This window comes from Falco biarmicus, chromosome 5 (assembly GCF_023638135.1).
Source record: "Falco biarmicus isolate bFalBia1 chromosome 5, bFalBia1.pri, whole genome shotgun sequence".
Lineage (NCBI taxonomy): Eukaryota > Metazoa > Chordata > Aves > Falconiformes > Falconidae > Falco > Falco biarmicus.
The window spans coordinates 10721794-10741458 of NC_079292.1; the positions used below are offsets into that span (position 1 = coordinate 10721794).

General features: G+C 41.1%; 1 protein-coding gene across 4 annotated transcripts in view; it reads left to right on the forward strand.

The window, feature by feature from the left end:
• The window catches only part of TSPAN12 (tetraspanin 12), a 45336-nt gene that overhangs the window by 537 nt on the left and 25134 nt on the right, over positions 1–19665 (forward strand). For 2 of the 4 annotated variants that reach the window (XM_056339896.1, XM_056339895.1), the window contains exons 2-4: positions 49–185; positions 13959–14041; positions 14655–14790. In XM_056339896.1, the coding sequence (XP_056195871.1) occupies positions 120–185; positions 13959–14041; positions 14655–14790 (285 nt within the window). In that variant the 5' untranslated portion in view covers positions 49–119. Of the gene's footprint in view, positions 1–47; positions 186–2053; positions 2076–6885; positions 7093–9485; positions 9558–13958; positions 14042–14654; positions 14791–19665 lie in introns of those variants that run through there. The other 2 variants (XM_056339898.1, XM_056339897.1) reach the window with 2 other exon arrangements.

Genomic DNA, 19665 nt, shown 5'->3' on the forward strand with positions numbered 1-19665 from the left:
CCTCGGCGGGGGCGACCCGCCCGACCCCTCTCCGCTGCTTCCCCGCAGGGCGCTGGCGGCTCGGCCTCGGGAGGGAGGATGTGGTGAGAGGATGGGGCTGTCTCCCGCGGGGGCTCGCCATGGCCAGGGAGGACTCGGTGAAGTGCCTGCGCTGCCTGCTCTACGCCCTCAACCTCCTCTTCTGGGTGAGTGGAGCGACGCGGAGCGGGCCGGGCCGGGGGCCGCAGCGGGCCGGGGGCCGCCGCCGCCCGGGCAGGTGGCGAGCTGGCGGCGTGGGGCCGGGGACGCGGCGGCCTCTGGGCGCGGGGCTGGCGCAGGGGCAGCGGCGCTGCCCTTGGCGGGTCCCCCGTGCCAGGCAGCTCCCGTAAGGGCGTACTGATCGCTGGGGGGAAAAAAAAAAAGAAAAAAAAAGAAGTGTTTGGAAAGCAGTTGCAAGTAAAATTAGATTTGGTATTAACCTAGTGTTATAAATACACGTGTGAATTCGTGCACCTATAATACGGAGAGAGGGAAGTATTCACGGGTGCTGTGGCTTCCTGACTGGATGAGTTTCGGAGCATCCTGTGACCCAAGCTGAACTCTGAGCTCTTGCAGGTATCTGATGCTCCGCGAAGGCCTTGCCCAGAGTCTCTTTTGTGCTTTCAGCTGCCAGATCCTAACTGGCAGGCAAGGCCTGGGGTGATTTCTTTCTTTTGTTTTCATCACTTCAGTCAAAGCTGTATTTGTAGCAGCAGGGCTCCTTTCTCTCCAGCAAAAGTGGGTGTGATCGGCGCTTGCTCCTGAAGTTTCACAGCTCTGGACAAACAGCATAATGGAGATTGCTCAGACTCCTTACTCACTTGCACCAAATGAAATCTGCGTCGCCTGAATATTCCACATTTATGCTGGATAAGTGTAATTGGCAAAAGGCATGGCATCACACAGCTGTTCATGGTGGCAGACCCCTGAGGTGCAGTAGACTTGAATGACACTGGGATATTACATGGGCTGGGACCAAGCTTATTTTATAATGGAATTGAGATGAAGTCCCACGATCACTGAAAATTAGGTGGAAATCAGAATATGAATGAGAGAGAAAACCGTTAAGCAGCATTTGGTACAGAACGGTAGATTTTATATAAAGCAAGTGATCTGAAAATCTGTTGTATGTAGCTTTGTATATTGGGCTTAATAAAGGTGAAAAATAAGTTATGTCTGTAGTGAGTGTAGGAATAAAGCCCTTTGATAGGAGATGAGGAAATCTTTATTTTAAAAAATGATGGGTATTTTTTTCTCACACCATACATGGTTTTCATTGGATACGGTACAAAATGTGAAATCCTGTATTTTCTTTTAAGGTGAAGGTTGCCTGGGTTTAACTGACCAAAGTTCAACTTTGGATTTTTACACGTGTGCTGTTAGAGTTGAGCGAATGGACATCCACATGGTTGAAAACACCCTGTCCTGCCATTTGCCTGTCTGCTGCTTTCCTCTGCTTCCTGTGATTCCTGCCTTGAGCTGCCCTATCAGTTCCTATTCACACCTTAACTCACGGCTGTCTTTGTCCCCTTAAAGTTACTTTGCTCTTTTTCCCTTGCCCTCCATGCTTGTTGCCTGCTGTGTCCCATCAGATTTATTATTCAGTGATGGCTTTTTGCAGTTGAAGTAGCCATTTAGGTGGTACCCAGGTTACGTGTGAGGTTATACCCTCACACTGTCTGTTGCACGGTGATGGAGGCCTTAATACTGGAGGAGAGTGCTTAATTTCTCATCCAAGATGCTTTCTCTGTGTAGGAAAGCCTGCCCTTATCTTTGGGGGGGAACTAGTGCATTGTGTTGCAGTTCTCTAGGGAGATCAAGGTTTCACCTGGGAGGTGTAAAAGTGTCTACTCTCTTTGCTCAGATTTTAGTTCCTTGCCGTGTCATATTGCTCCTTCTTACTGTTTTGTTCATGTGTTTTTCTGTTGTGGCCCTCAGATACGGATCTACACAGCACCTTTGAGCTTGGCAGTGCAACAGCCCTAACCACGTGGTGCTGCTGTTAACTTTGCCCATTCTTAATTCATGTCTAGATTTGGTTTAAAGCATTCATGGCTGTAAGTAACTTCTCATTCTTTAGATTTTGTTCCCTTTAAATAATGATGTCTCAGATCACCCTCAACTAGAAAGTGTAAATTCCACCCCCTGTCGTATAGGAAAAAGAATCTTTTGAGTCTGCTGTGGCATGACAGATCCTAGGAAGGAAAGCAGTAACTTACCATGCTTGTCTCCAAAATGTAAGAAATGCCTGTAATTAATAATCTTCCTAGCTGAGTCTAGGACACTGGAAATTACACTCAAGCAGCTAAGTGAAATCTGTATAGTGCTGAAGCATGTGAATATGTAATTAAATAATGCCAGCATTGCAGATGACTTGCTTCACAGATGTTGCAAAGAGTTGAAGTTTTCTTCCATAATGTATATAAAATTAAAGGTGTTGGAATTCAAATGAAAAGTCGTCTAGTCCATTTGGAGTTCTATGCATTTTATAGAGTAGATGAGTGCAGTGGTTTGGTTCAAACTAAAATAAGCAAATAAGCAAAAAAACCCAAGTGTGCTAGAATTGTGTGGTAAGAAATACGTGGGTGGGTAGTTGGGTGTATTGCAGTTGCATCAGACTTTGAAGGAATGTGTGTGTAAAAAACCTTCTTTCTGCTTCTTATCTGGTCCTGTTATTTAACAACTAAATACAGATCTGCTACTAGCTGCTTGTTGTGAAATCTGCTGTATCTCTCCTCTGGCAGAGCTTGAATTTTTTCCTGTTTGGCTTAGTGGGAATTTTGCCACTGACTTTTTTGAGTATTGGAGCATGACCTGTGAGGCAAAGTTTTCTTGTGAAAAGTTCCCTTGGCAGCAGGTGCTTGTGCACTGGTGTGGACATGGGGACCATGATTTCCCCGTGCTGCCACTCTTCCTTCCCTTTGGAAAGCTTTAGCTTGCTTATATTGGTGCTTACTTGGATAAATAAAAGCTCAGGTTATGGGCTGGATGTCAGGAGGTTTGATCAGCCACTTGAAAATGTGCAGCAGTGTTCCTCCTGAGAATGGTGGGTTCTGTCCCAGCGGGTGAAGACAAGAGTGATGCTGTGGTTCCAGGCTCTGTACAGATCTCCTTATTTGGGACACCGGTCTTGGAGGGTTTTTCACTTGCTCTTCCTTCCTTCCTTCCCAAGGGCCATTGCCTCCAAATGACTTCAGGCCTGTTGATAATGTGCCCAGTGTCTGTGTCATTTATCAGTATTTCGCTGGAAGCAATGAAGATGTGCAAACTGTGTGTTGACTTCTTAAAATCATGGTTTGGTTGAGAGTCCTGGCTTGAGCAGGGTGACACACTCTCCTTGTTTCACTGTAGTAGTGTCTGGCAGTATGTCTAACCAGACATTGTACAGAAAGGATTGCTTTCTTCTCCAGGCTGGGGGCTGAAAGCTTTTGAAGTCTGGGCAAAAACTGTGCAAGAGCCAGTAGTCACTGTCTGGTAGGGTCTGATGGTCAGTCTCCTAGCAGGGAACATCTGAAATGGGCTTCAGGCATGTCCTGTGTGCAACTGTCCCAGTGTGTGTATGACGAAACTCCCACATTTGTCATTGCCAGCCTGGTGAGGGCAGACTAGTGCCTCTGAAGCTCCTTAAGAAGATGTTACACACTAGAGAACTGGCCAGTCTGACCATTAATATTGCTGAAAAACTTAAGATGGGGATGGTTGCCACAGCACACTGGTGTCTTCATAATTTGGTTGCTGGCAGAGCCTACAGCAGCAGAGAAGTGAGAGAACCTTATCAGTCACTCTGCTGCCATCCTTGTAGCTTCTCCAGAGTGTTACTTTTAAGTGTACAGTTGTATGCTATCTATTTGGAAAGAAAGAATTTATTTTTTTTTTACTGGGCTCAGCTGATGAGCTGTGATGTGGAATGGTAGACAGGGTGATATACCTGTGTGTGCATGAGAGGGCGGAAGGCAATTTTGTTTGTCATGCGTTTTGTCATTTTTGGGCTGAAGCCTGCTTAGATGTGAATAATTCATAAGCAATCAACTGGAAACCTAAGGCTCATAATAGTTCATCCTGTTTTGATAATGGACCAATCGATGTACTGCCTTTACTGCTCCAGAAAAGCACTGGATTTATGTGAATGGATTGGTACTTCTGGAGCTGCAACTTGCAGCAGATCTTGAAAGGAGTTTTCTTCTGAGGTGGGAACAATTTGTTGTCAGTGCTCTAATTGTTGATTAAGTGGCTGACTGTGGTAATAGACCTGATGATACCATTCTGGAAGCTGTTTCCAGGGTCAATTGAATCATGCCTCTGACTTCAAGAAGTCTCAAAGCAACGGGAGTTGCAGTTTCAGCACCTCCTCAGCCTTCTAATTTCATAAGAGTTTTTTTGACAGTGCTGTGGACAAGGAATATCCTTCAGACTAAATTCTGCAGTTAACATTTGGTTTCATTCTGTTATACTCAAATATAAATAACCATAATTTCTTAAGGTAATTTATGAAACTAACACAACTTGATGCCTGCAGGTATCTCGCCTCATGCTTTGTAACACTGCTATTTGCAGCATATTACATTCTGGACAGCCTAATAAAAAGGGGGGGCCCTCCAAAAATGGGTGATTTGGTGTTTTGTAGTGAAGACTTAGTGCTTAACTAAGCAGATTAACTTAGGGGTGCTTTAGAGAAGACATGCCTACTACTGCTTCCTAATTTTCTGTTCTTAGTGGCAGTACTGGTCTTTATTATCTCTAGATAGCATGTGTGTCAGGACTTAGAGAAATTTAGTTTTGGTAGTTCTACAAATGTATTTTAGGCAGTTTATGAGACTACAGGGCCTTTCCTTCTGGTAGGGGTTTTCTGTATCAGCAAGCTACTGACTCTTCCAGCTCAGTAGCGGTCATGGATGTAAAATGACTATCTTCGTTCATTTTGAGCGCTGTGTAACTTGTCCTCACAGAAATCCTCCCTGCCACATTTTGCAATGTTGCCATTGTTGCTCAGTGCTTTGTGGTCTCTTTCCCGATTAAACCACCTTCACAAGCAAGCATGCTAGGGAGACCTTCAGTGGCAGAACATGGCCAGCTCAAAATAATGGCACAGGCGTAACAGGAGATTATCCAAGCACAGTGACCCCTAGGGCAGAACAGGAACTGGAAAATGGGGCTGAATACAGGAAAAAAATCAGTCTACTGGCTGCTTACAATAGTAGCGGATTAAGCAAAGCAATAGCTGTGAGAGGCATAGGCCTGTTTTACTTGGCAGCTCAGCCATGCGTATTCTTTAAAAAAAAAATTATAAATAGTCAAAATACATGGACTAGGTAGTGATCGTAGATGCTAGTAAAAGCAGCACATTTTTTTTGTGTCAATTTTTTCATTTTTTTTATAAAAAGCAAAGTATAGCTAATGTGCAGGAAAACGTATAGACCTTTCTACCTTGAGAAGACTGTGAGCTTTTTTATTTTATTTTTTTTTTCCTGGTGAGCATGTGAGGCAGAAAAGAGGGGCAGCTACCTTTATGTCAGTTGTAACTAAGTATGATGGTACTGCAGTGGCTTGGACGTATCAAGATTGTAAGTTGCAGATGACTGCGTCCTAGGTGGTGAGGATCTCTTAACCCATGATTGATAGTGCCAGTGGATGTGTGAGCCAAGTTAGCAACGTTGCCACATCCTTCACTCTGTGAGGTTTTTCCACCTGGTGATAGCTATTTCTGCTGAGCGGTGCCTAAGTTTTCCTTCATGTGCGTAGCAGTACCATCTAACTTTGGCTGTGTGGTTGCAGCCAATAAACCCTTCTTGCAGGTAATGGAAATTGTTTTGCAACTATCTTGAATTTGTGCTTGTGACAAAAAAAAAAAAAAAATCACATACAATGAAGGAGGGACAAGCTTCCAGTTTAGTTTTCCTTTTGTTTTGAATAGTTTGTACACTTAAATCTTCCTAGTTTTAGCTATGTGTACCACCGGAGAACCCAGAGCAAGGGAATGTTAGCATCGTGCAATGAAGCACTAAGGGTGGCTGGAAGCAGTAGTACTGTATTTCCTTCTTTTTCCAACCTCAAATGTGTGTGTTAAAACTAGTATTTTTTTGCTTCATTTTTCAAATGTACTTGACATGAGAAAGAAATAGTCTATTCTCCCTTCTGTGGAATGAGATTCTGCATAGAAGTTGTGTTTCTGCTTCTTTCCAATTTCCACTCACTGATGGCATTTGTAGGTACTTGGAATGGACAGTGTTTGGGTCAAGTTTTCAAGGAGTTTAAGTGACTAATAATATTCATTGAAATGAACGCTGCCTGGCTGGGTACCTGGAGCAGTGTAAACATGGGATTAAGTCTAGGCTAGTACAGTCTGATTTTAGAGTCTGCAGTGTAGACCTGTGTAATCGGAATTTTATTTTCTTATCATTCTTGTATAAAGAAAATATCTAAAAGCCATGCAAGAGTAACTCTGGCTTCTGTGGGAAAATGGTATCTTTTAAAGGAATGCATTCAGCAGAGCACGCTATACGAGGAGATTTAAAGGATGAGAAAAACTTTTAATTCTGGTCTTTGAGAAATCTTTCATGTTCTGGTGTCTTTAGGCTGTGTTATTTGTATCACATCATTGCATTACCAGACCATGTCCTAACAAAGCAAAGCAGAGTTCTGCCGTAAGTCAACTTTATATCTACCGCTGTATAACCTTTTATCCCACATATCTTTGTGGATGATATGGCTCACCCCACATGGCATGTCAACAGTGAATTGGTAGATGAGTCTCTGCAAAACTGTTCTGAAAAAAGAGTGGCTTGCTGTGATAATGGAAAGGACAAAATAAACCCAGAGCCCATCCTAATGTTAGAAATGACGTTAATATGCTTCTTAATTGGCTTTCAGAATTCAGTGAAAGCACAGACGTTTCTTGGATAATCCTCACAACTAACTATGTGCAACTCATTGCATCAACCTTGAGGATAAAGGGACAAACCTGTGCTGGCTACATTTGAGCTCATAGCTCAAGAGGATGGAAAAACTTCAAACTATATGCTTATACTGGTAAGCCATGATCTCCAGCAGAACTGGGAAGCTCCATCTGGCCTTAAGGTAGTTGCATATTTTTTTTCTTTAAATTTGCATCTCTTTCTGTAGAAGATAGCTACCCAATTATTCATGAATCCCCAGGCACTGCTTCTGTATTGTGAAGATTTTCCATCATCATTTTAAGAGTCTGTGGTAGACACTAGACAAGGCTCATATGAATAAGACCAATTTTTTAATCTCTTGTAGCTATTTCCCAAGGTACAGGGGACAGTTTAATTTTGTACAGTTTTGTAGGAATGTGTGATTTACTTAAAAATGATGGTTCATTTTAGTCATCTTTGTGTGCTCATGGGTATTCACATGTAAAATGGGAAAGTTAAGTGATGTGCTGACAGCCAGCTGATACATACATCCTGTGGATGTATGTAATACATAATTCTTTTTTCATACCTGTCTTCCAGTTACATATCCTGGGTTTAAAAATAATTTGCCTGCCATCTGCAAGGTAGGCTGCTGTCTGGGAACAAAAACAAGCTCCTACAGAAAATATAATTAAGAGTATATCGTGTATATGTAAAGGTGTATTGTATTGACATTGGTGTGTGGCTTGCAATATGGATCTGGACATGAGCTCTGAGCATTGCTGCAAATTGCCCACAATCAGCAGCACATGCTTCTGCCTCCCCAAAGGCAAAAGGTCTCTTGACAGTGTGATGCTTACTTTTGAGGGAAGAGTGGCGCAAATCATGTCCTAACAAGAAGTGCAGTGCCTAGGTAGTCACAGAGGGGATGGATGGAGAAATGTTTGCACTTTCTTGTCCCTCTGCTTTTAATGTACCCTTGTGCTACACAGCCCAGAAGTTGATATGTAGGTCTGACACTCAGTAGAACTGGGTGGTAGATCAACTGTACCTCGACCTGTTTGCTTAGGTGGGTTCTCACTTGTTCCTTATGCTGGGCTGCTGTAGGAGCCTTGCACAGCTAACTGCTGGGAAACCTGCTTGCTTCCCCTGGGAGGGTGACCCGTTAGCAGTCTGTCAGGGCTCTGGCAGTTGCCTTATTGCGAAGCGTGCAAGTTCTAGCCTGTGCCAAACGCAGAGCAGGTTGTTAACTCAGTGTTGCAGCTGTGCAAGCAAAGGCAGATTCAAAGTGCAAATACGTACATGCTTCAGCTGTTTGCATGTGGGAGGGCACCAAGGCATAACCCTGTGTAGGAAGCTTAGCTAAAACAAAAATTTGGCATGTCTGTAGAATAAAAAGTGCATTAGTGGGGAATAGGGGAATTTCCTTTTTTTTTATAGGCCACCCTTTCTCTAAAGATTTCAATGATTTTGCCAAGTAATACAGAAAAACAAGACCTCCAGTCCTGCTCTCCCCTGCCCTTATGCCTCTCCCTCACAAAAAAAATGTAGTTGTCTGTTTATCCAGGGATCTGAGTCATCTATGTTTGTTCAATGATCTGAGTATTGACCCTAATTGTGAAAATTCTGTGAAACCTTTGCAACATGTTCTGTTCACAACCTGGTAGTGATTTATCCCCATGCCCCCTTTGGCAAGTCACAGCTTGGGTTACCCAAATCGGTTTTAACTGAAAAAAATTCTCAAGGTTGATTTCTTTACTAAAATTAAAGGACATGTTCTGATGAATGTTGTCATATCTGGGAAGTAATTTCCTTGGAGCTGGAAACCTTTTTCTGCAAAGCAAGTTGCTCTGAAGTGCGGCTAGTCAGCATTTTGTACAGGTACCAGAGCGTAGCCTGAAGTTGTTTGCCACATCTGTTATCATAAAAAGAATGCTGTGTGATTTTTAATATAGAAGATACTTTTAATCTTTGAATGCCAGAAATAACGAAAGAATGAAAAACAAGTGTGCACATAGCGACAGCAATTAGTCTTACTCCCTCAAAGACAGAAATCCATGTTCATCTATTAATTGAAAACACACATTTATTTTGCAGTTTAGGTGTGACCTCAAAGACATTATGAGTAGGACTGTCACAATAAGGGCTTAAAGTAGCTACTTAATGAATAAAATACAAATTGACATTTTTTTCATTTTTATGCATAATTTATATAAAAGAGTTCTAAAGGTAATTTAAAATATGCTTGGAAGTGACCACTCCTAATAGTTTGAGCTGTTGTTAGATATTATAATTCAGTTGCCTAAGAGAGCTCTAGTAGCTTTAAGAACTTCATAGATTAGTTTGGAAATTCAGTACTTTATTGTGTGATCTGCATATTGGTTGTATATAAAAATATGATTTATTACTGTTGTTTAATCCGTGTGAAAATACATTTAAAATAGGGTATGACAGCAGGCAGTTTTGTAAACTCTTCAGTGTCTTGTTGATGGCTATATAACATACTGTGACAATTCAGGATGAAACCCATAGTGACTTGTGCAGCCAGCTGCAACAAATAAACATGTTTTACTGCCTATCATACTATGTTTACAGCACAGCAGACTGGCTGTCATCAGAGAAGCTTGGATGAAAACTTTTTGGTGAAATGATGTAACTGCTAATGTGGTGAGAATTATCTTCGTAGTTTTATTTCTCAAAACTTACGGGCTTTCGTCTGATTGCTTGATACAGATTTCTAACTGTGTTTTACATCTAAATTAGTTACAAAACAATGGCTGAAGTCGGGGCTGTCAGTTTTTTAAGCCTGCCTTTTTGCCTTCCTCCAAATAAACCAACAAAACCTGTAATCAGGACCTTGCCCCTGTCCATGACTCCTTGAAAATCACATGGCAGTGAACTGCAGTGATGGGACTGCTGTTCTTTGCTAGTAGGTTTGGATGCACAGCAGGTTTTTTCGGGAGGTTGTTACAATTCATGCCTGCTAAGTGCATGGGCTGAGTTGTGCTGCTGGTGTTCATGTAATTCCTGTGCTGCTGGCTGAAGATCTGCCTCTGCCAGAGGTGGTGTGAAGTGGTGGGTGCCTGGAGCCTCCTTGATGTCAGCTGGCCCTTGAGGATGCTTAGTGCTTTTACAGGGCAGCACATGTGCATGTTGAGCTGTAAACAGGAGGCCGTGGAGGTCAGTGTTGTGTTCTCATGATTCCCTTGTGTCTATAAAGCAGGTGAGCAAGTTGATTGATGGGTATGAGTTAGTGCTTGATAATCTTTTGTTATTAAGGTAAACATCAGTCATCATTATGCAGGGCAGTCTGGTGTTGTGAATACATCTTTCATCCTGCAGGGTGTTCCTGCCCGAAGGCTCACTTCTGCTGATCTAAGGGGAATAGGACTTTTTTCCCAGCACTTTCCTCTGCTAGCGAAGAGCTGCTAAGCTTTTGCTGGGTTATGTGCCATAAAACATACCTTTTGTAATCAATCTATTGCTGAATTGGTTTTTTTTTTTTGAGTTACCACAGCGTGCTTTTCCATGGGCCTCTTTTGTGGTTTTTTGGGTTTGTTTTTTTGTTCAAGAGAAGCTTCTGGAGTATTTGCCTGTTCTTTTTCTGAGTCATGTCTTTGTGCCGCCTCAGTTTGAGTGTTGCTGACTTTCATAGATGTAAATTCAGTGTGTCACAGCCCTCTGGCTTTTTGGATTATTTGGAGTAATAATTCACTTTGGACTTCTCTCCCAAGGAATTTGTCTGATTGGCAGAAGGGTGTTGCACAGGTAATCTGTGTTGTAGCGTCTGTGTAGCATCGAGGTAAGGCATTGTGTGTGTATGTTTTTAGAGTAGTGCTGAGCTAGCTTGTGTGTTGATACCATACGTGCGTTCTAAGACAGAAGTCAGTAACATCTGAAGAAGTTAGTGGCGGTGAGATCATTCAGGGCACAGGGTAGGTGAGTGGGTGAGCTGTAGTGTGGCTCTCACAGGGTTTACAGAGAGAGGGAATTTTCTAGCATGTAATTTATGTCTGGCAAGAAACAGTAGGAATTGATTGTTAGCAATTTACACTGAAGGAGAACAGCCAGGGGGACCTAAATGGCTACAAGCTTTTTGAATGAAGTGAGAGACCTTTCATAGAGAGCTTGTTCTTATGAGCTGAAGTATTCATATAGTTACATTATTGGTGAAGGTTATGTTTCCTAGGTGAAAGGAAGCAGTCCTTTTCTTCCAGTTGCCATTCATAAATGAAATCAGTCATGTTTCATGATACGGTCATTAAGTGTTTGTGTAGAAGTCATGTGGCTGTCTGTTGGCCACAGCTTGGAGATGCGTCTGCCTACGCTTTCCTCTCACTGATTTTATGTGAGCAAAAATACGTATCTAGGTAGAGAAAACTCAACCTAGGCAGGCAGAGCAGAAACAAAAGTTCTCCTTCCTCATTTGCCTTTGAATGCAAGTCCTTTCTTCCAGCAAACTGAATGGTTCTCTCAGTGGCTTGATTCTGCTCATTGCTTTTGATCTCTGGGAAGTCCTTTCTGTCCCCTCTGCCTTTTACCTGGTTGCTCTGTCATCTTCCATCTGTTGCCAAATAACCTGCAGGCTCCAGTACCCTTGTGGTGACTCTTTTGCCTGCCAAATCGTGCCTCTGCTGAAGAAGCGATCTCTTGCCTTTTTCCAAGGAATCCACCTCTCATTGCTGTACAGGAATGTATTGCTGCATACTGAAGGCTGAAGGAAAATGAGTGCAGCCTGTGAGTTCCTAATGAAGAGTGGGGACTAGGCAGTCCACCAGTCTGGTATGGGAGGAATAGTATTATTTACCAAGTAAACATTTTTCTGGTAACAGTTTTTGTAGCAGGACCATCTGGCTCTTACTAAAAGTTGCTGAGGAGTGTGGTTTTGATGGTCTTCTCACTCCTGAGCACCACTGCTGTAAAGCAGCGTAACCAAATTTATCTCAAGTATTTTACTATAAATAGAGTGGAAGTGTGAGCTAACAATTTATCTGTGTGTATCAGGAGGACTTGCAGGGAGATGTGGAGGGTTAAAAATGTTGCCAGTTGCTTTTTTACCGTGAGAAGGTTAGGCTGGCTGGTTGTAGTCTTCTTTACCTCTCTTAGTGTTAGAAATGTGTTTTTATTGCTAGTGTGATATATTTCCTGATGCTTTCTTCCAAGGAGGTAGCCATTGTTGAGGAGTCCATCTAGAAGGACATTCTAGTCATCTTCTTTTCCTTGCTCCTGCAGCTCCCTGCAAGTAACACAACAGAAAATGCTCTTTACTCCTGCTGTTCTACCAACCAAAATAGATCCCACAGAGCATAAAGGACATGTGTGTACATAGACTTGTAGTGTGCACTAGCTTTCAGGACTATGCTTGCAGCATGCCAAGCTCCCAGGGCTCTTGCTGGCACCACACAGAACCAAGGCAGTGCCTGTACTTTGTGCATCCCTTTTGAAAAGCAGGAGGAAGATGTGGAGTAGCCACTGGGACTTCCCTTGAAATTTTAAAGGCAAATTTTGAAGGTGTTAAGTTTGAACCTTTTAACTTATCTATCCTTCATAACGACTTTAGGGAAATACGGTGTGTGGGAAGCTAGCTGTTGAAGGCAACAGGGGAGATTCGCTGGTTTAAGATGCAGGTGGTATAATGCTGAGGTTTCCTGGCATACACCTATGCAGTGCATGAAAACAGTAGCATTCAGGAGAGCCAGCATGCTTAGGTCTCCCTCCCTCAGCTAGGCAGTGGTGCTTCTGAAGTCCTGAATCTGCCAGGTTCGGACCCTGAGCTGTAGTTCAGGCTTAGGTGCCCATGTGAGACCACTATTCCTAAATTCTTTGTGTGTAGTAAACCAACTGAATTCCCTGAGATGATCCGGGAGGTACGCAGTGGCATTAGTAACCTTGCCTTTTCTCCATTTTGTAGAAAAGCTTAGTGGTTCCCTCCTCTCCTTGAAGGAGTTTATAGCTGTGTGTCTCACCTGTTTGGGGAGCAGTGGCTCTTGTCTGCCCTGTGCATGCAGGAGGACTGGTGGTGCTCTGGGGGCCAGAGAGCATGCACAGAGGTGGGGATGACTGCCACTGTTCTGTGAGCCCTCCTCCGGGATGAAGAGCACGCTGGCTTACCTAGCCCAGTGCAAAGTGCATGGACCAGTGCCGTGGTGAGCGTCTTGTCCTCTAGCGGTACCTACCAACAGAAGAGCTGGTGCTGTCTCAATGTAGCAGATGTGTTCTGACCATGTAATTCAGGTTTGGCTTCTCAAAAAAAATCAGAGGCCAGAGCTTCTACTGGTAGATCCCAGGTGTGCTGGAGTGCATGATGGCATCAGGTGATAGAAATCTGGGTCTGCCAAGGTGTGGAGGCAATTCTAAGTGGTTTTAGTCTCGGGGATTTACTTGCTGTAGGAGCAGTCCTGGTCAAAGTGTAGTGGCTTTATGCCTCTCAAGTACTTGGCAGGTTAGGTACCCAAACACTTTGATGATCTGGGATTTATAACTGAAAGTGCATTGAGTTTTACTGTCATTTTACAGTTCAGGAAGCTGAGGTGTAGTGTTCATGGTTTGACTATTTGAATAAGTGAGAGTATCAGAATCTTCTAAATTTACCCCCAAGATAAATCTCATCTCCTATTATGTATCAGTACCGTTGTATTTTGCATGGGGTTTCAGGTTATTTTTCACTGGCTGTGTACCTGAGCATGGTTTCATACAGACTGGTGGATACCACCTGTAAGCCCTGAAGAAAGTCACTGATTTTAGGCGCATAAAGTCTCACTGTTGTTTCTGCGGTATGATGTACAGCAGGAGGACTTGAGCCAGCAGTAGCATCACTGGGTGGACGAGAAGGTATTCCGGGCATTAATTATGCATACTGGAAGAGAAGATTATTGTCACTGGCTCCCTAAACACTTGGGCAGCAAACCAACTCTGAGTGTATAGAAGTACAGTTTTGGTGACAGTATGCTGTTTGGATAAGTAAATGCATGAAATACGTTCCTGATAATTGATCCTCTACTTAAGTTATGAATGCTCTTGCAATTTTCTAAAAAATGCATGATAAGTAACTTCATCTTTTCTTTTTAGCTGATGTCCATCAGTGTATTAGGTGTTTCTGCTTGGATGAGAGACTACCTGAATAATGTTCTCACTTTAACTGCAGAAACAAGGTAAAACTTTCGTTAAACCTATTAATCTGTGTGGGTGATTGATTGCAGTATGTATCATTCATTCTGTACTGCAAGTTTCCTACTTAAGATCTCTAGAATTAAGTAGTCTTCTGTTGAGCTAATTATTGTTTTGTTGAAAAGTGTATTTTTGCCACAATTTCTGGCTTCAGTTAAAAAGGTATGAATTCAGTGTTGTTTTATTCCTATACTTTCTCTTCCGACAGGGATCAATTTTTGGCCCATATTATATTACTGTTTAGTTTTGAATACATTTTTTTAGTCCAGCGATTTAGGAATGCTGTTAATTTTGTTACAGCAGTGCTTGTGAGCCCTAGTGATGGAACAGGGCCTCATTGTGCTACATACCATGCAAGTGCAGGACAGGAAGATCACCTTCACTCCAAAATTTTGGGTGATGCATTACTTTCTGGTACCTGAATGCAGTATTTGACTTTAAAACCACATAGAAGAGGTTTTTGTGAAACGTGTAGGGCACTGGAAAGAACGCATCTACTAATTCACCATTTTTGTTTTAATGGCTGTATTACGTTCTTCTTTTGTACCGTTTTTGTGTGGTCATGCTTTTTTTGATTATGGATCTGATTGGTTTTAGGGTGGAGGAGGCTGTCATTTTGACTTACTTTCCTGTGATCCACCCGGTCATGATTGCAGTCTGCTGTTTCCTCATCATAGTTGGAATGCTGGGCTACTGTGGAACAGTGAAAAGAAATCTGTTGCTCCTTGTCTGGGTATGTTTCACAACCTTTAAAACCAGCTAACTTCTGCTTTATTTTGACAGTGGAAGAAAAGTTTTAATCCAAAGGCACTAGATAAATACTGATTATTTTTTTATTACTGTGTTGAGTTATGATATCAGTGAGGAATTGTAATTGCAAAGCAAACAGTAGGAAAGAATTTATTGCCTAGACTGCATTATGCTGCGACTGAAAGACAGGCAGTGTCTCATTTGCAAAAATCCACTTCATTTAGTAGAGGAGTTACTGAAGGGAAAAATAACTCGAACTCTTAAGTACTAATAGTTATAGGAATGTGTCTCAGTGCTCTGAAAAAAACCCCTTATGCTACCCTTTTGACTCTTCACTGTGCAATAGCTAAATAACCTAGACTTTGCTTTATCTCCACAGTTGCTTGTTTGTGTAAAGTTACAGCATTTTTAGCTGATGAAAGTTCATTCTGAGCATATTCAGAAGCTTTGCCTTCTCTTATGTGGATGTGGAATTTTACAGTTGCATTGGGTTGTGAGCGAGTTTAAAACTGAATTCCAAGTACCCAGCCTTTTCCTTGGATTGGAAGCTAACTGACACAACAGCAGCTGAAAAGCAAGTCTTTCCTGCACAAGGCTCTATGTACAATGTCACTGTGATGAGGCTTTGACTGTCGAGGGAGCAAAATGCCTTTTTCTTTATCTGGAAGTCAGTGAGTTTGAGGACAGTAACACTGTCCCTGCCTCACCCACCCCCCCAAAAAAAACCCCAAAACCAAAAACCACAAACCAAAAAACCACACACCCCCCACCACCAAGCAAACCCCAAAACAAAAAATCCCCACCCAAACCAAAAAGCCCATCAAACTTGCATTCATTTTAAAGATTGGGAGTTTAAAAATGTTTAGACCGTTGGCAACACTGAGATCAAGGAGTGTCATGTGCCTGTATGCTTCTTAGAGGTCTGGCTGATAGCCCTGCGCTGAGTTTGACTTTGTGTTTCAGCGTGAGGGTAAGCGGGATTCTGAGCAGTCTGTAAGCCCCAGAGAGTGGGAGCAATGGATGTTGAAGAGGTGTATGAGACTTGATTATTGTAAATGCAGTAGGAGAAAGTGGACAGTAAAATCCTTCAGCTCTTGAGAGTATCCAGGAGTCTTACACAAGCAGAGTTGGGCTCCTGCTGTTTTTTCACTACAGTGTGTGTTGAGCTCCCTCAGAGTGTGTACAGTTGCATTGTTCTTGTGGATCTGTGCAGGCTGAAGTACATGACGTGGACCTCACAAATTTTGCAAAAATGACTACAAACCCAAGTGAGAAGTTGGCTGAGGTTTATGCAGCCTTCACTTTTAACTAACAGGAAATATTCGAACTGCAGCTAAACCTATCATGAAACTACTGGGGTTTTGTATTAAAATGGCTTTTTTTACTTAAGAGGGTTGGAGTAAGCTTTATTTGAGATTTCCAGCTGAAGGTCTGCAGCAGAAGTGTTCTTCCTGTTGCAAGAGGGCAAATGCTGCTTCTCCTTTTGGGTATTTATTAAGCCCACATATATATATATAAAAATATATATATATATGAAGATTGTTGTTTCAAAGTTATACAGTTAGGAAAAACTGCCATTTAATTCTGAATACTTTATAGTAATACAATAGTCATGCATTTTTTATTTCTAGATCTTTACCTTGCAATGTTAAAGTCAATGGAAACAAGTTTTAAGACAGATATTACTTTAGCTAAGAGCACTTGCATGAAAATAATGAATGAATGTAATTTTATGCCATGCAATTATTTATCTAGTCATCTTTCTCACACACATACCTTAAGAGAGCTTTGTACATATTTTTGTTTTATACAAATAGTGAAAGTATTAAAAGATGGTAAACTTATTAACCCTTAGGGGTTTTGCTAAGATTATTTTTGTGAAGTGTTCTTTTATTTTATAGTGGTGATACTTTTTTTTAATGTGAATTAAAACTAATTAAAAGGCAAAAGTAACTATATGATGTTGATCAATGCTACATAGTATCTAGAAAAGTTACCATTTTTTGTATAAGCCTTGGAAAAAAATCCTACCTAATTAAAAAGAAAATTAATTTATAACTGGGTTTGGCCTTCAGTTTATTTAAACTGTCAGTGAAAAGAAGAAATCATTTACCACTTCTAATGCCATCTAGAAATATATTATTTAAAGTGTGTTTAGGCAGTCAAATTATACTAAATCGAAACAAGAAATTTCTATCAGTTTATGTTGCAACATTTCATTTTCAGGAGCCTGAAAATTTGCGCTTGCAAAGCAAACTGATAAAAAAACCTAAATGATATCTTCCTAAGTATCTCATTGTCTTTGATTAATTGTTAAATGAATGCAATCATGTTATACCATAGAAGTACGCAGACGTAAGTCAATGCTTCATTCATCAGGCTAATCAGAAAAGTGATGGATCAACAAAATGAGCTTTTGTACAACCAGATGAACTAAAAGAAAAGAACCTTCATGTAAAACATTAACAACCTCTTCAATCATGTTTTTAATCTTCTTTTTGAAGTACATGAACAGCCATAATTATGGCATGCAGCAATATTTGGATACAAATCTTGATGTTGCTGGCAGCGTGTTAGTTGCTAGTGCTAATGTTTTTAATTGACTTGGATTTTTGGAAAATCTAATAAAGCATAAGGACCATAAAAAAATATATATCTTACGGTGTTAGATATTTATAATACATCTGAATACATAATTATTTTCATTTGTTTTTGAAATTTTATCTTGCAATTGATTAAATGCTTGACTAAACTTCCTAGTTTCACATGGGGCATAAATATAAATTGAATTAATGTTTACTCAGCTTAATTGTAAGAACATATAACACCTCAGTCTTCTGGGGTGTGTGCTTTTTATTATTTGTAGAACCAGCATTTGAAAGCTATGATTATTTAATTTTAATTGCATCAGGAATATGTAGTCCTGAAGGCTATTTGGTATAAAAAGCCCATGTGTACCCTAAGTGCCTGTAATATAATTTAATTATTGTGCATGACATTTAAGTATTGTGTGTGACTGATGTCCTCATGTAGGAGTGGCTGTGATGCCAGCCTAAACTGGAAGATCTGGACTCTTGTAAGTTGCTAGTCCCTGACTTGAACGTATAAAAAGTCCAAGGATAAGAAATTAGAGTACAAGTTTAACAGTGCCTATTACAGTTTATTTGGCAAGATTCTTAAATTATTTTTTTCAAATCCGGAACCGTCTTTTACCTCTTCTAAGGCTCTGTATATTTGGGTTGTATTGAGTCTGTTGTGCATATAGTCTTAACTAAAAAAGCACCCTAAACCCAAAACACCCCAAAAACCCAACACCCCCCCCCGCCCCCCTTATTCTCTAAGAATGGTAACTTCATGGGTGTGTGATTTTTTTTTTTTTTTTAAGTTCTTGTTTTATTAAAACAACAAGAGTAAACTCTGTTGTTTGACAAGAAGAGCTTCATGAATAATCCCACTGGAAAATATTTTCTTGGCTGGAGTTTTCATTGCAAAATCTGGCATTTATAACTATGAGTTTTCTGTAATTACAGCATTCAAACAGCACAGGATTCAAATTTGTCTGCATATGTTTTCGCAAAGGGAAAAACTGTTAGAAATATTTGATGGTCAATAGGGCAAATCCTTTTACTGAGTTTTATCATAAAGTTGGCAGAGAAATAAGTATTTCTCAGAGCTATACGTTGTTAGACCCTGTTGGTGTGTGGTCAAAGAGCTTATTAATTCACTTATGGCATAACCTGGATATAAATTGAAACTTGGCAAACTGAATTGTCTGTTGAGTTGAAACACAACCAGACAAGCAATCATTAAACTAAACTGGTCTTTTCTTTAAAAACAGGCTGGTATTTCACAGAAGAAAAAAATGAAATGGTACTATGTTTTGGTTGAAAAGGTAAATTGGAGGCATGCGACAAACGTTGTGTACATGTAGCTGTTTCATGTCAGTAGTTCTTAGCCAGTTAAATGCAGCGTTGGTGAAAGTGGTTTCTGTGGAGTCCGTCTGAAGAATGACGGGAAACCACTGACCGTATCAGCACTCGGGGCAGATTCTTCTGTACCTGTACACCCATTTCAGTCTGTAGTGCAGAGGTGACGGGGTGATTAAATTCGGATGTCTGCTGTGTTGCAAGGTATCGGTAACTCCTAATGTCTTCCTAGAAAGAACTCCTATTCTGGGAAATGTTAGCCTACTCTACAGTACCACAACACCAGCTATTCTACAGTACTTATGGCTACAATTGGCATTAATTAGCATAAGAATTTAGCACCACTTACTTCTTCAATAATGTAGGTTATTGGTTCTACAGTAATAAAGGATATTTGTTCTGACCCAGGTGGACTCTTACCACAGTCACAGCTGCTCCAATACCTTGTATTAACATTTGGCGCTGGAATTGTTATTTACCAACCAGAAGTATTTATTCATTATTTAACTACCAAGCATTGAAAGGGAAAGAATAACTGACAAACATACTTGGGGTAAACCCATGCAGTTTAGAATTAGACAGGACAAAGACCGGGTTATCTTTCATATTTTGTGCCTTTTATCATCAGTTCATTTATATGTGTGTGATGTGAATGTGGTGTGAGCCTTTTATCATCAGTTCATTTATGTGTGTGTGTGTGAATATGGTGTGAGCAGGAGGAAAACTTCTTCACAAGACAGGTTGGCCTGCCTTCTTGAAAGACTGGTTTAAGTAGGTTTATAACACTGTAGTACCAGTTTGATGCTCAGAGGCCAGTACTGTGCTAGAACTCGCATTCACAGTCAGTGTAAGTAAGGGGCTGGACATTTAGTTTGTATTTTGAAGTGCTGCTTGTTTGACGTTCCACTTGTAAGAGAAAATATACTTAAAAT